General features: G+C 47.6%; 1 protein-coding gene across 1 annotated transcript in view; it reads right to left on the reverse strand.

Moving 5' to 3' along the window:
* Window positions 1-10,442, reverse strand: part of atp1a3b (ATPase Na+/K+ transporting subunit alpha 3b) — a 21,714-nt gene extending 11,272 nt beyond the window's left edge. Inside the window, 1 exon segment of the mRNA XM_048260793.1 lies at window positions 9,979-10,442. Coding sequence (XP_048116750.1) covers window positions 9,979-9,984 — 6 coding nt within the window. The 5' untranslated portion in view covers window positions 9,985-10,442.
* Between the last annotated feature and the right edge of the window lie 3,687 nt (window positions 10,443-14,129).

Here is a 14,129-nt window from a genome sequence, read left to right on the forward strand (position 1 = left end):
GCACACACACACACACACACACACACACACACAAAACACACACACGCGCACACACGCACACATACATTACACACGCACAGAGAAAGTCAGTAGAAAACAACTAAAACAGAACTTACTCTCTCAAACACACACACACACACACACACACAAACACACGCGCACACACACACACATACATTACACACGCACAGAGAAAGTCAGTAGAAAACGACTAAAACAGAACTTACTCTCTCAAACACACACACACACACACACACACACACACATACACACACAGGTGCTAGGTGATACAGACATTAGAACATAATCAGCAGGCAGACAGACAGAAAGACACCGATGGACAGAGAGGGAGAGAGACATGTGTGTGTGTGTCCTTATCCCACTCTATTAATTAGATATTGACTCCCTGTCCACGTGTGAATATGTGTGAAAGTCACAGAGCGTGTGTGTGTGTGTGTATCTGTTTGAGTGCATGTGAGAGAGACTGTGTGGGTGTGTGTGTGTGTGGGTAGGTGTGTGTGTGTGTCTGTGTGAGTGCATGTGAGAGAGAGACCCCACACACACGCACACACACACACACACACACACACACACAGCCCAGGTGGTTCCACTTGTGCAGACACTGGACACTAAACACACACGGCCAGTGGAGATAACCCCTCCCAAAGTAAGATTACCTCCTGTGTGTGTGTGTGTGGGGGTGAGATAGAGACAGGGTGTGTGTGTGGGGGGTCTAAGTCCTGATCTCCTGTCTGTCTCATGTCAAGTATGTTCTCACATGTGTCCAGGTGTAGGGTTACCTGACTGACAACTCATGTCTGGTTAAGGGCCGGAAATCCAAAATAACAAAATTTTAGGTAAATGCTAATGTCTCCAGCATGGCGAACTCATGTTAGTTCCCCTGTGCATTAATGTGCAAGACATTAAGTAAGTATAAGTATATATATACTCTTTTGATCCCGTGAGGGAAATTTGGTCTCTGCATTTATCCCAATCCGTGAATTAGTGAAACACACTCAGCACACAGTGAACACACAGTGAGGTGAAGCACGCACTAATTCCGACGCAGTGAGCTGCCTGCTACAGCGGCGCTCGGGGAGCAGTGAGGGGTTAGGTGCCTTGCTCAAGGGCACTTCAGCCGTTCCTACTGGTCGGGGTTCGTACCGGCAACCCTCCAGTTACAAGTCCGAAGCGCTAACCAGTAGGCCACAGCTGCCCCTATGCCAAATACCAAATCATTATGCCAAATTATGCCAAATACCAAATAAATTTTGCATATATAGCTATCACAAACTGTTTTTACATAATTAGTTTTAAAGTTGAATTGAAATTGAATATTCCATAGGACTATTGCCAGTTTGACAACTTGCTCAGACTCTAGAACATGCTGTAGATGGCGCTGTTGTCTCTAGATCATGCTGTAGATGGCGCTGTTGTCTCTAGAGCATGCTGTAGATGGCGCTGTTGTCTCTAGATCATGCTGTAGATGGCGCTGTTGTCTCTAGATCATGCTGTAGTTGTCTCTAGAGCATGCTGTAGATGGCGCTGTTGTCTCTAGAGCATGCTGTAGATGGTGATGTTGTCTTGAGCATGCTATACACAAATCCGGCAAAACACGGAAGGAAGTAGCAGAAGTAGCGTGTTGGTCCCGTAGGTGGCTGTAGCAGACGTTAGCTGTAGATGCGAAATGTTCTTCTTTTTCTTTATCTTTTTTAGTACGTATGCTGTTCAGTGACGCCGGGAAGAGCGTGTTGTGTGGTCGTCTGTTTTAACAACAGTACGAAAATACAGGCCTGGAATAAAACCGTTTTGTTGGTTTTGTTGCACATTGACTGCCCATGTTTACAGCCTTACGGATTACTGGAGTTCCTGAGGACCAAGATGTGTGTCAGATGTGCGAAATATAGTTCCATGTCAAATCACCACGTTTCACTTTCCGTTGGTCTTATTACACTTTCTAACTTGAGAGGAGACAAGTTTTAAATAGGGAAATTACCAGAAATCTTAGTCACTTTTAAACGTGATGCTAGCAAGCGAGATGCTAATGGTCTAATCTGATTCAATGATCTATGCTAGGCTGGGGCTAAAGTGGTATTGCCAGACTCAGAGAACTCAAGGGGAGGTGGAAAATTAGTGTAATTCCCTAAATGGTGGAATATCCCTTTAAGCATGCTATAAATGGTGCTGTTGTCTCTTCTTGCTCAGCCTCTTAAGCATGCTATAGATGGTGCTGTTGTCTTGAGCATGCTATAGATGGCGCTGTTGTCTTGAGCATGCTATAGATGGCGCTGTTGTCTTGAGCATGCTGTAGATGGCGCTGTTCTATAGCATGCTATAGATGGCGCTGTTGTCTTGAGCATGCTGTAGATGGCGCTGTTGTCTCTTCTTTGTGAGTTTGTGTGAAACCAAAGTCCTTATAGGTAAGTCCTCTGACTCGGTGGCCATCTTGGTAACGCGCTTCAGTAAGGGAGGTCATATTGACATAAAAAGTACATCAGGTGAATCTGTTTTAATCTGAATTGAATAATATAAGGCAGGCATACAGTATTTCCACTTGGTTTTTGCGTTAACGTTTGGGCGAATGTATGGACGCGAAACTTTTGTGTGTGTGTGTGTGTGTGCGTTATGTGTGAAAAGTTAAAGTATTATATAAGTATGACAACCATATGTTATTCTGACTGTAGTCAAACTGCTGTAATAACCTCGGAATATCAATAAACCAAAGACACTGATGAACTAGCGTAGTGAGATTTTATCTTATGAACCAACGTACTGTGAATTTAACGTGTGTGTGTGTGTGTGTGTGCTCATGGGCCTGAACCTGGGGACTTGTGCATTCTACATGAGTTTAGACATTATGAGTCATGCTAGAGTTTACCACAGGCTGACTGCAGAGTCCACACACACACACACACACACACACGGCTGACTGCAGATACCACACATACTGCAGCAGAAAGACAGAGGCAGAGAGATGGAGAGAGGGGGAGAGAGAGAGAGAGAGGGGGGGGAGGGAGAGAGAGAGAGAGACAGGAGGGAGACAGAGATATGCCTGCTGCAGATATGATTTGCTATGAGTTTGAGAGATGTGGGCCTTGAGCGATGTTTGCATGTTTCACTGGCTGTGTTCTGACCCCTACTAACCCTCGGCAAGGCCATGTCATATAATTTATGTGCGTGTGTCTGTGTGTCTGTGTGAAACATACAGGACAGTCTCATACAAAACGTGCGCAAGGATTTGATTCCAGTCTTCTACTGACAACAGATAATGAGGCATACTCCTGCCCTGTATACTAAAGCTGCTGAGTCATACTCCTGCCCTGTATACTAAAGATAATGAGGCATACTCCTGTCATGTATACTAAAGCTGCTGAGTCATACTCCTGCTCTGTATACTAAAGCTGCTGAGTCATACTCCTGTCATGTATACTAAAGCTGCTGAGTCATACTCCTGCCCAGTATACTTGGTCCCTTTCAGCCTTTTAAATGAACTCAGATCGATGACTCATCATTTTTGTGCATATGTGAACACGCCAAACAAACTCAGACCCCTCTAACGCAAACCGAACTGAGACCACCTCGAGAGTTAGTCTCGGAGCGGCTCGCTTTGAATCATTAGGCTCATGAGAGGCCTACAGACATCTGTAACGTTAAATTGAGCAAAAGTTGGACATAGCAAAAGTTACTAGGTGGGGGAGGGTTACCACTGAATGACTGACAGTTCAAAAGAATCTTTGCAATAACTTTAAATCGGAATTCATTCTGAAAATATAATATAATATACCAATTATGGGTTTTGATAATCATTTCAACCTGATAATGAATGATGAGGAAAATAAATAACTAACCCAGAAGCAACTGCATAGCCCATAATTCAAAGCAGGTCTGAGACCCGCAGAGAAGGTATAGTGTGAACATGAAGAAAACTGAGGCCCCATCAGAGCTGAAGTGCACCAGCAAGCAGTGCTGTGCTTTTCTTGCTTTGTCCTGTATACAGAAGATGCTGAGTCATACTCCTGCCTTTAGCTCCAGCTGGACTGGGTCAGTCTACAGCAGGTCCAATCATGGGGTGGTGGGGGGAAACCACAGAAACCACGCTTCTCTCAGTCATTTCACTCTGACTGCAGAGCATGTCCCAGACATGATGAATCAATCTCCTGATAACGACTTGGGGTGCCAGACATGATTAAACAATCTCATGATAAGGACTTGGAGAGTTGGGGTGCCGGAAATTATGATCCAATGTGTGTACATGACTGTGTTTGTGTGTGTATATATTAGTGAATGTTTACTGTACCCTATGGGCATGTGTGTGAGCGTGTGTGTGTGTGTGTGTGTGTGTGTGTGTGTGTGTTAGTGAGTGTATACTGCATCTCTATGGGCATGTGTGTGAGCGTGTGTGTGTGTGTGTATTAGTGAGTGTATATACTGCATCTCTATGGGCATGTGTGTGAGTGTGTGTGTGAGCGTGTTTGTGTGTGTGTGTGTGTGTGTATTAGTGAGTGTATACTGCATCTCTATGGGCATGTGTGTGTGACCTTGCCCTCTGCAGTATGGAGCGGATCTAAAGCCAGCACAGATTAAATAATCAGATTAGTGCTGCGCTGGATTAGCCTGCAGGACTCCCACTCTTCCCCAGTTAGTACACACACACACACACACACACACACACACACCACACACACACACACACAACAGTGTTTGAGAGCATGTTGTGGTGCATGGCGGGCTTATTGTCTGTCTAGTAGCGCTTCATCTGCCCCTGTAGTGGATCTGAATCATAATCACCCCCACCCCCTGGGGGCAAATACCCCCTCGCTCAATTCCCTGTTCCAGAATTACCCCCCTCCATCTGACCAGCTTCAGAGGACTTCAGACTCATGGCTGACCATCAACCTGGGGATTCTGCTGATGTGTGTGTGTGTGTGTGTGTGTGTGTGTGCGTGCGTGCGTGCATGTGTGTGTGTGTGTATGTATGTTTACTCTTAGTTGGAGCTGTATGTCTATTAGAGAACTGCAGGGGTTCAAGGTCACCTTCCCCACTGGGTCCTTTCCTAGCAGCTCTCCATCACACAGGCGACCTACAGGGAGCTGGTTAGCTAACGCTAACATACAGGTTTAAATAGGAGTTTCATACTCAGTGAGCTACAGGGAGCTAGGTTAGCTAACGCCAACATACAAGTTTGAATAGGAATTTCATCAGTGAGCTACAGGGAGCTAGCTAAGCTAATGCTAATGCTAACATACAGGTTTGAATAAGAGTTTCATATATGAATGAGCTACAGGGAGCTAGCTAAACTAACGCTAACATACAGGTTTGAATAGGAGTTTCATAAATGAGCTAGGGTTAATACATGTTTGGATAGGAGTTACATTAGCTAAGCTAATGCTAATGCTAACATACAGGTTTGAATAGGAGTTTCATACTCAGTGAGCTACAGGAGCTAGCTAAGCTAATGCTAATGCTAACATACAGGTTTGAATAGGAGTTTCATACTCAGTGAGCTACAGGGAGCTAGCTAAGCTAATGCTAATGCTAACATACAGGTTTGAATAGGAGTTTCATACTCAGTGAGCTACAGGAGCTAGCTAAACTAACGCTAACATACAGGTTTGAATAGGAGTTTCATACTCAGTGAGCTACAGGAGCTAGCTAAACTAACGCTAACATACAGGTTTAAATAGGAGTTTCATACTCAGTGAGCTACAGGAGCTAGCTAAACTAACGCTAACATACAGGTTTGAATAGGAGTTTCATACTCAGTGAGCTACAGGAGCTAGCTAAACTAACGCTAACATACAGGTTTGAATAGGAGTTTCATACTCAGTGAGCTACAGGAGCTAGCTAAACTAACGCTAACATACAGGTTTGAATAAGAGTTTCATATATGAATGAGCTACAGGAGCTAGCTAAGCTAATGCTAATGCTAACATACAGGTTTGAATAGGAGTTTCATACTCAGTGAGCTACAGGAGCTAGCTAAACTAACGCTAACATACAGGTTTGAATAGGAGTTTCATACTCAGTGAGCTACAGGAGCTAGCTAAACTAACGCTAACATACAGGTTTGAATAGGAGTTTCATACTCAGTGAGCTACAGGAGCTAGCTCTTCATCTGCCCCCTGGATCTGAATCATAATCACCCCCACCCTGAGAGTCAAATACCCCTAGCTCAATTCCCTGTTCCAGAATTACCCCCTCCATCTGACCAGCTTCAAGAGGGACTTCAGACTCATGGCTGACATCAACCTGGGGATTCTGCTTGTTGATGTGTGTGTGTGTGTGTGTGTGTGTGTGTGTGTGTGCGTCGTGCATGTGTGTGTGTGTGTATGTATGTTTACTCTTAGTTGGAGCTGTATGTCTATTAGAGAACTGCAGGGGTTCAAGGTCACCTTCCCCACTGGGTCCTTTCCTAGCAGCTCTCCATCACACAGGCGACCTACAGGGAGCTGGTTAGCTAACGCTAACATACAGGTTTAAATAGGAGTTTCATACTCAGTGAGCTACAGGGAGCTAGGTTAGCTAACGCCAACATACAAGTTTGAATAGGAATTTCATCAGTGAGCTACAGGGAGCTAGCTAAGCTAATGCTAATGCTAACATACAGGTTTGAATAAGAGTTTCATATATGAATGAGCTACAGGGAGCTAGCTAAACTAACGCTAACATACAGGTTTGAATAGGAGTTTCATAAATGAGCTAGGTTAGCTCACACACATGTTTGGATAGGAGTTACATGAGTCTTAAACCTCATTGTCTCTCTCTGTCCTTCTCAAGTTTAGGCTACTGAATGAATAAGTGTGTGTTTGTGTGAATGTAAGCCTATCTAGTTAACTAGTATGAATAATTGATGTGTGTGTGTGTATCTGGTTAACTGTATGAATAAGTGATGTATGTTCTGGTGTGGAGGAACCTGACCCATCTGCTTAGCGATTCTGCAGCATCGGGTAGAGCTTGTGTCGCCATGATGATAGGAGAGCCTGCTCTGACCTTGAAAGTATCCAATACTCTTGTGTGTGTGTGTGTTTGTGTGTGTGTGTGGTCATACCTACAGGAGGCATTCGAGCTGATTACCATCTCTCTCTCTCTCACACACACACACACACACACACACACACACACATTCAAATTGAGCAGAAGGTCACTGGAGATGGATGGGTCGGTTCATTGACAGAGGGTCACTCACTCACTCACACACACACACACACACACACACACACACACATGCAGGGGTGAGGCACTCAGTGAAGGTGAATGCTTGGGGTGAGGCACTCAGTAAAAGTGAATGCTTGTGTGTGTGTGTGTGTGTGTGTGTGTGTGTGTGTGTGTGTGTGTGTGTGTGTGTGTGTGTGTGTGTGTGTGTGTGTGTGTGCGCGCGCGTGCGTGCGTGCGTGCGTGCGTGCGTCTGTGTGTGCTCTCATTGGTCTGTGGCTCAACTCCCCCCGGCCCTGACTCAAGGTACTTCTCTCTCAACACACACACTCATCAGCAGGATTGCAAACACACACACACACACACACACACTTAGACCCCCCACACACACCCTGTCTATATCACACACACAGAGACATCATCAACCTGACCAGACATCCTCCTGATCCATGGGGGAAATATGAGCTTGAATAGCTATCAAGTAATATGATCTACCCCCCTCCCCTGCCTGCCCGCCCGCCCTTCCCAAACTCATTCTCTCTCTCTCTCTCTCACACACACACACACACACTCCTCCTCTACTGTCCCGCAGTGCAGGCCCCTCCTCCTTCCTCTTAGCCAGCTCACTGCAGCCTTAGGCTCCTCCCACTCTCTGCAGCATCCTGGACACACACACCTGCAGACCATTAGACCCTTTCTGCAGTCACACACACACACATGCAGACCATTTCTGCAGTCACACACACACACACACACACACACACACACACCTGCAGACCATTTCTGCAATTACACACATGCTGACACACACCTGCCATCACTAACCCACCTATACACACACATACATACACCTAATACCTTCTCCACATTCAACCAAAATCCATTCCTCTCCCTGCTCTTGATTGTAATTGGCTGATCCTTCTCAAACCCCATCTATGCCTCAGAGCCCCGTCTTTAGGCAGATCAGGCCCTGCTGCTTCAGATTACATTTCCCAGCATGCTCTAGACGCAGCCTCATCTGCAATCACGTGGCCCTCGCTGCCTTTCAGCATTGGTGATGTCTCGTGCAAAGGGCGGAACAGAGAGCATCTAATTTAGCATCTCGAGCTGTATAGCAGTCCGCTAGCGGGAATTTCCACTCGCTTGACCCCGCCCCGTCTTTGACGCAGTAAGGAAATCATGAAGGACCCCCGGACCCCTGATCGACCTTATTTACGGTTCATTTATTACATGTATGACAGGGCTACATTCCATTGTGCGAATACTGTGTGTGTGTTTGTGTGTGTGTGTGTGTGTTGGACAGTCCTCTGCGCAGACACTACTAAACACGCAAGCACGCACTGAGACTGGTGCGAGGGGGAAATATCTGTGTGCGTAATCACTTTATCTCTCTACTGGCGCGCTCAGGGAAGGGCAGTTGGCGCAGTGGCCGCGCGCTGCTTAATCTCTCTCTCCGTTACAATCCCGCTATTTCATGGGCAAGGGAACCGGAAAGACACCGGCACTCAGTTCTGACAGCACCGGAACGGGCGCTTCACACCTATATGCACTCATTCACCAGGACACGTGAGCAGCAATGCGGACCAATTCGCTGTGTCGTCCGTTTTCGCGGTGTGTGTGTGGGTCGCCTCGGAGATGCGCCATTCCACAGGGCAGATGTGTCGTCGCTGTCAGTCGTCAGTGTGTCTCCTCACATCATGTCATTCCATCCAGCTCTGTGTGTGTGTGTGTGTGTGTGTGTGTGTGTTACGCACACGACGACGAGTTTTGTCCGTGAAACAGCTTGTGTCATCAGCCTGCCACCGTCCCTCTGTCGCAGTGACCGAGCGTGCACTCGCTTTATCAGGAACTCAATCACAAACTTCATTATCCGCACGCAGGGGTCTTGTTTTTTTAATCTGGCGTGTTAGGATTCGCTGCGGGCGATTAAGCCGCGCGGGTTATGTCACTGCCGGGAAGCTCGCGGGCAGCTGGCGCGCTTACTCCCGCTAACCGCATTATGACGCGCAGTTTACCTGAGTGGAGCGACCGGCGCTTCTGAGGCAAAGCAGGAGGCAGCCTCGCGCAATCATGCGCAGTTTCCGCCCGCACTCCATACGTGTATAAAGGCGCGCTTTCATGTCCGCGCTCTGAATGGGCTCAATGACAAGGTGCGTTGAAGAGCACAAACAGTCTTGGCACACAAACTGATTGCGACAACTTCACTGAGACCGCTTCACCAATTAAAAGGACGACTAACTTGCCGCACTGACCAGACGCATGGGCTCACGCGCTACGCTTGACGCGGGCACTCTTGCGCAGCGACACTAGTAGAAATCCTCGGGGATAAGAGGATTTTGGCAATTAGCGCTGCGTTAGCTTCTCATCTGTCTATTCACCGGCGCTCGCCGACCGTTTCCAACAATTAATGTTCACCGCAGATTCTGCCCGGAATGCCCTTCACACTGGCGAATCTGATTTGGAGTTTCCCCGAGAATGTAAAATACATCATGAAGAAATAGATGACGTTGTGAATGTGTTTTTTGTTGTATGTGTTTGTCTAAGTCAGTGAAGTGCGGATCATTCACAGGAGTGCTCGTCTAAAGACGGTTCCCCTCGTCATCACTTTTGTCGCAGTCTAACAGCGCGAGCTAAAAACCGAACTAGCATAAGAGTCAATGTCACTTTGACACTCGCGGACATCTCCTCGCGGAGAACATACTCTCACATATAAACAATTTGCCATATCACATACACCAACACAACGGCTAAAACATTACATTTACACACAAGCACCCCCACCTCGTCCCGTTAGAATGCAGTAAAAAGTTGCGCTCGAGTCTTACCCCCATGGTTGCGCAGTCAGCACGTCCTGTTCAGGTGAGGTGATGCGGGAAGGAATCTCACGAGCTTAGGTGAGACGGGAGTTAAAAAATGAACCGATTTTCCAGCAATACTGCAGAGCGGCAGACGCTGCTTAGCTGGGATGGCGAATCAACTGCTCGCCAGTATCGCAATAATGATACAAAATAAAGTGTTACAATTACAAAAACAAAGCTAGTCTTTGAAAAGCTCCAAAGGGTTGTGTTTGCTTTTGTCAAAAATAAAGGACATTGAAAGTAAATGAGAGAGACGGGCAGCGCATCTCTCGGATGCAGGTCTCCTCTGAGTCAGCTGCGCAAAAGCCGGCAAAACTAAGAGCCGCACTGCCCTGCTTTAGAGGCTCTCGGTGTCCCTCCGCCGCACTGTACACTGCCTCAGCACTCCCCTCTTCACTTCGCACAACTCCGCCCTGGGAAGAAGCGCCGGTTCGTGTCTGTGATGCACCGGCTGTGTCTCACTAACCTCATAAAGGGACACGGCAGCCCACGGCCCGATACAGTAGCCAATGGGATTACACAGTGTTTGTTGACTGACGTGCTATCTGGCGAATCATTGCGGTGCACTTGTTAACTGGTCCAATCAGGTAGGCGGACGCCCCGCCTCCTGTACTGCAGAAACTCTAGGCTGTCAGCCGGCGATTTCAACATCGCGAAGTGCCGATTTTGCAGGGAACACGGTATTTTGCATTAGGCTACTTTTAATGCCTGATGTGTTATGCAAGTGTGTCAGTTACAGACCATCATTGTGTGTGTGTGTGAGTGTGTGTGTGTGTGTGTGTGTGTGTGTGTGTGTGTCCTCTCTCTTGCCCTCTTCACAGAGGCACCGTCTGCAGTAGCTCAGCACATACACTCAGACTAAAGACATACATAAACTGCTGCTGTTGAGAGGAAGTGTGTGTGTGCTTGCATGTGTGGTGTGTGTGTGTGTGTGTGTGTGTGTGTGCGTGCGTTTTTGCTAGCAGTGAAGGTTAAGAGGAGCAGAGTGTGTGATAGCCGTGTGTGTTAGCTGTGCAGCTGAGACAGAAGGACTGCAGCAGTCTGGCGAGCGAAAAGAGATCCCTAGATGTGTGTGTGTGTGTGTGATCGAGGAGAGATCCCTAGGTGTGTGTGTGTGTGTGTATGTGCGTATTTGTGTGTGTTCATGCGTTTCTGTGCAAGTGTATATATGTGTGTGTGTGTGTGTGTGTGAGTGTGTGTGTGTGTGTGTGAACTATACACTCATTCACACAGGCTGTGTGTCCTGTCCGTGTCCAGTGTAATGGAGGTCGCTGGGTTTGTGGGTGTGACAGATTCTCCTTTCTCCAGTGCAGCCCCTCCCCTCTTCCTCCCCCCTCCTTTCTCTCTCTCCTTCCTTTCCCCCTATTTCCCTCTCTCTTCTCTATTTCTTTCTCTTCCTCTCTGTCTACCCCTCCCCCTCTCTCTCTCCTTCCTCTCCCTCTCCGTCCTCTCCTTCTCTCCCTCTCTCTTTCCTTCCTCTCCTTCTCTCCCTCTCTCTCTCTATCTCCCCTTCTCTTCCTCTTCCTCTCTCTCTCCCCCTACCCCTCTCCCTCTTTGTCTCTCTCTCTCCTTCCTCTCCCTCTTTCCCTCCTTTTTCCTTTCCAGTGAGGACAAACTTCTCTCTCTCCCTCTCTCTCCCCCTCTCTCTCTCTCACACACACACATATATAACCATACAAGAGAGACAAACCCAGATGACTGGGTGATTCAGCTGTCCTTGGGGGCACACACACACACACACACACACACACACACACACACACACACACACACCTGTCTTTAACCGCTCTGCTTTTCAAAGGCATTGGTAACGCTGTAGACATGCTTGCTTTAATCTGATTTGCAATGGAAAGTACAGTGACATAGTTCACACACACACACACACCATGTGACAGGTTTACCCAGGCAAAGATAGCCATAGAACAGAGCTGAGTTGAGTCATCCTGTACACTGAGAGGTGTATGTGCGAGAGAGAGAGAGAGAGAGAGAGAGAGAGAGAGAGAGAGAGAGAGAGAGAGTGTCAGGTTTTGTGTGGACTGTGGGATTGAGGAGATGTCCTGAGGTGATGTCCTGTCTAGTCCTGCTGTTCCCATTGAATCCTGCACTGGACTCCCCCTCGGATCACACACACACACACACACACACACCTGGATTTCCCTCTCTAGTCACACACACACACACACACACACACACACACACACACTGCAGCCCAGATCTCTCACCCCTACAGCAGTAAAACACACACCTGCCCCCGGTCCCAACAAAATGGCCGCCTCCATGCAGTCAGCTCCTTGACCCTCATGCCCTGCCCCACCCCCTCCTGGTCACCACAGCAACAGAGATCAGGTGACCTCACTGTCCAGCGCTGACTCAGAGAAACGGAAATCAGAGAAAAAGAGATGGAGAGAGAGAGATGGAGAGAGGGAAATGGAGGGAGAGAGATAGAGGAAGAGGAAAGGGGAGAGAGAGAAAGAAAGAGGGAGAGATGAAGGGAAAGAGTGGGACGAAGAGAGAAGAACAAGGGGGAGAGAAGTAGAGAGAGATGGAGAGGAGGAGAGAGAGGGATGAAAAGGAGGAGAGAGAGAGGGATGGAGGAGAGAGATGGAGAGGAGGAGAGTGCGTGCTTGGAGATCATGCTGAGTCATTCAGACTGTGTCCCCTCCTCATGCAGAGGATCCTCTCTCAGCCTGCACTCTGTGTGTGTGTGTTTGTGTGTGTGTGTGTGTTTGTGTGTGTGTGTGTGTGTGTGTGTGTGTCTGGCTCGCTCAGTGTGTACATGCCCTCTCAGACCCAAGTTGTCTTTGATGTGTTGTGGCAAATTCAAGAGCAGGTTCTCTCAACATTTCCTCAACTTGAATCTGTTACATCAAATTACCAGAAGTGCAGCATGCGTGTTGGGGACTGTAAGAGATGTAGCTACGCTCCACATCGCCATAGCTACACTCCACATCACCACAGAGATGTAGCTACACTCCACATCGCCATAGCTACGCTCCACATCGCCACAGAGATGTAGCTACACTCCACATCGCCATAGCTACGCTCCACATCGCCACAGAGATGTAGCTACACTCCACATCGCCACAGCTACGCTCCACATCACCAAAGCTACGCTCCACATCACCATAGCTACGCTCCACATCGCCATAGCTACGCTCCACATCGCCACAGAGATGTAGCTACGCTCCGCACAGACACACAGAGATGCAGTTACGCTCCGCACAGATGCAGCTACGCTCCGCACAGATGCTACGCTCCGCACAGATGCAGCTACGCTCCGCACAGACACACAGAGATGCAGCTACGCTCCGCACAGATGCAGCTACGCTCCGCACAGATGCTACGCTCCGCACAGATCCACAGAGATGCAGCTACGCTCCGCACAGACACACAGAGATGCAGCTACGCTCCGTACAGACACACAGAGATGCAGTTACACTCCGCACAGACACAGATATGAAACTACACTGCATACAGACACACAGATGCTGAATACAGACACACAGATGTAACTACGCTGCGTACAGACAGATATATGACACTACGCTGCACACAGACACAGAGATAAGACACTACGCTGCACAAAGACACAGAGATATGACACTACGCTGCACACAGACACAGAGATATGACACTACGCTGCACAAAGACACAGAGATATGACACTACGCTGCGTACAGACACAGAGATATGACACTACGCTGCACATAGACACAGAGATATGACACTACGCTGCGCATAGACACAGATATATGACACTACGCTGCGTACAGACACAGATATATGACACTACGCTGCACACAGACACAGATATGGAAAAGGCAGCCCAGGTGATCTGTGGTTCAGCAGAACAGACTGGATCTTAACAGACCACAAAATATTGTTGTGTGTGTGTGTGGACATGCTTCGTAAGTGACTGTGTGTGTGTTTGTATGTGTGCATGCACATTTTGTAAGTGACAAGTGTGCATGTGTGTTTGCGTATTTACTAGGGCTGTCAAAATAACTGATTAATTTCGATTAATTCATTTGAGAAAAAATAACTGATTAAAAAAAATTAGCGCAGATTAATCGATTCCGTATGACCTTTGACCCCGAGCCGTTCTAGTCAGTAACCAT

The sequence above is a fragment of the Alosa alosa genome, chromosome 13 (assembly GCF_017589495.1).
Source record: "Alosa alosa isolate M-15738 ecotype Scorff River chromosome 13, AALO_Geno_1.1, whole genome shotgun sequence".
Taxonomy (NCBI): domain Eukaryota; kingdom Metazoa; phylum Chordata; class Actinopteri; order Clupeiformes; family Clupeidae; genus Alosa; species Alosa alosa.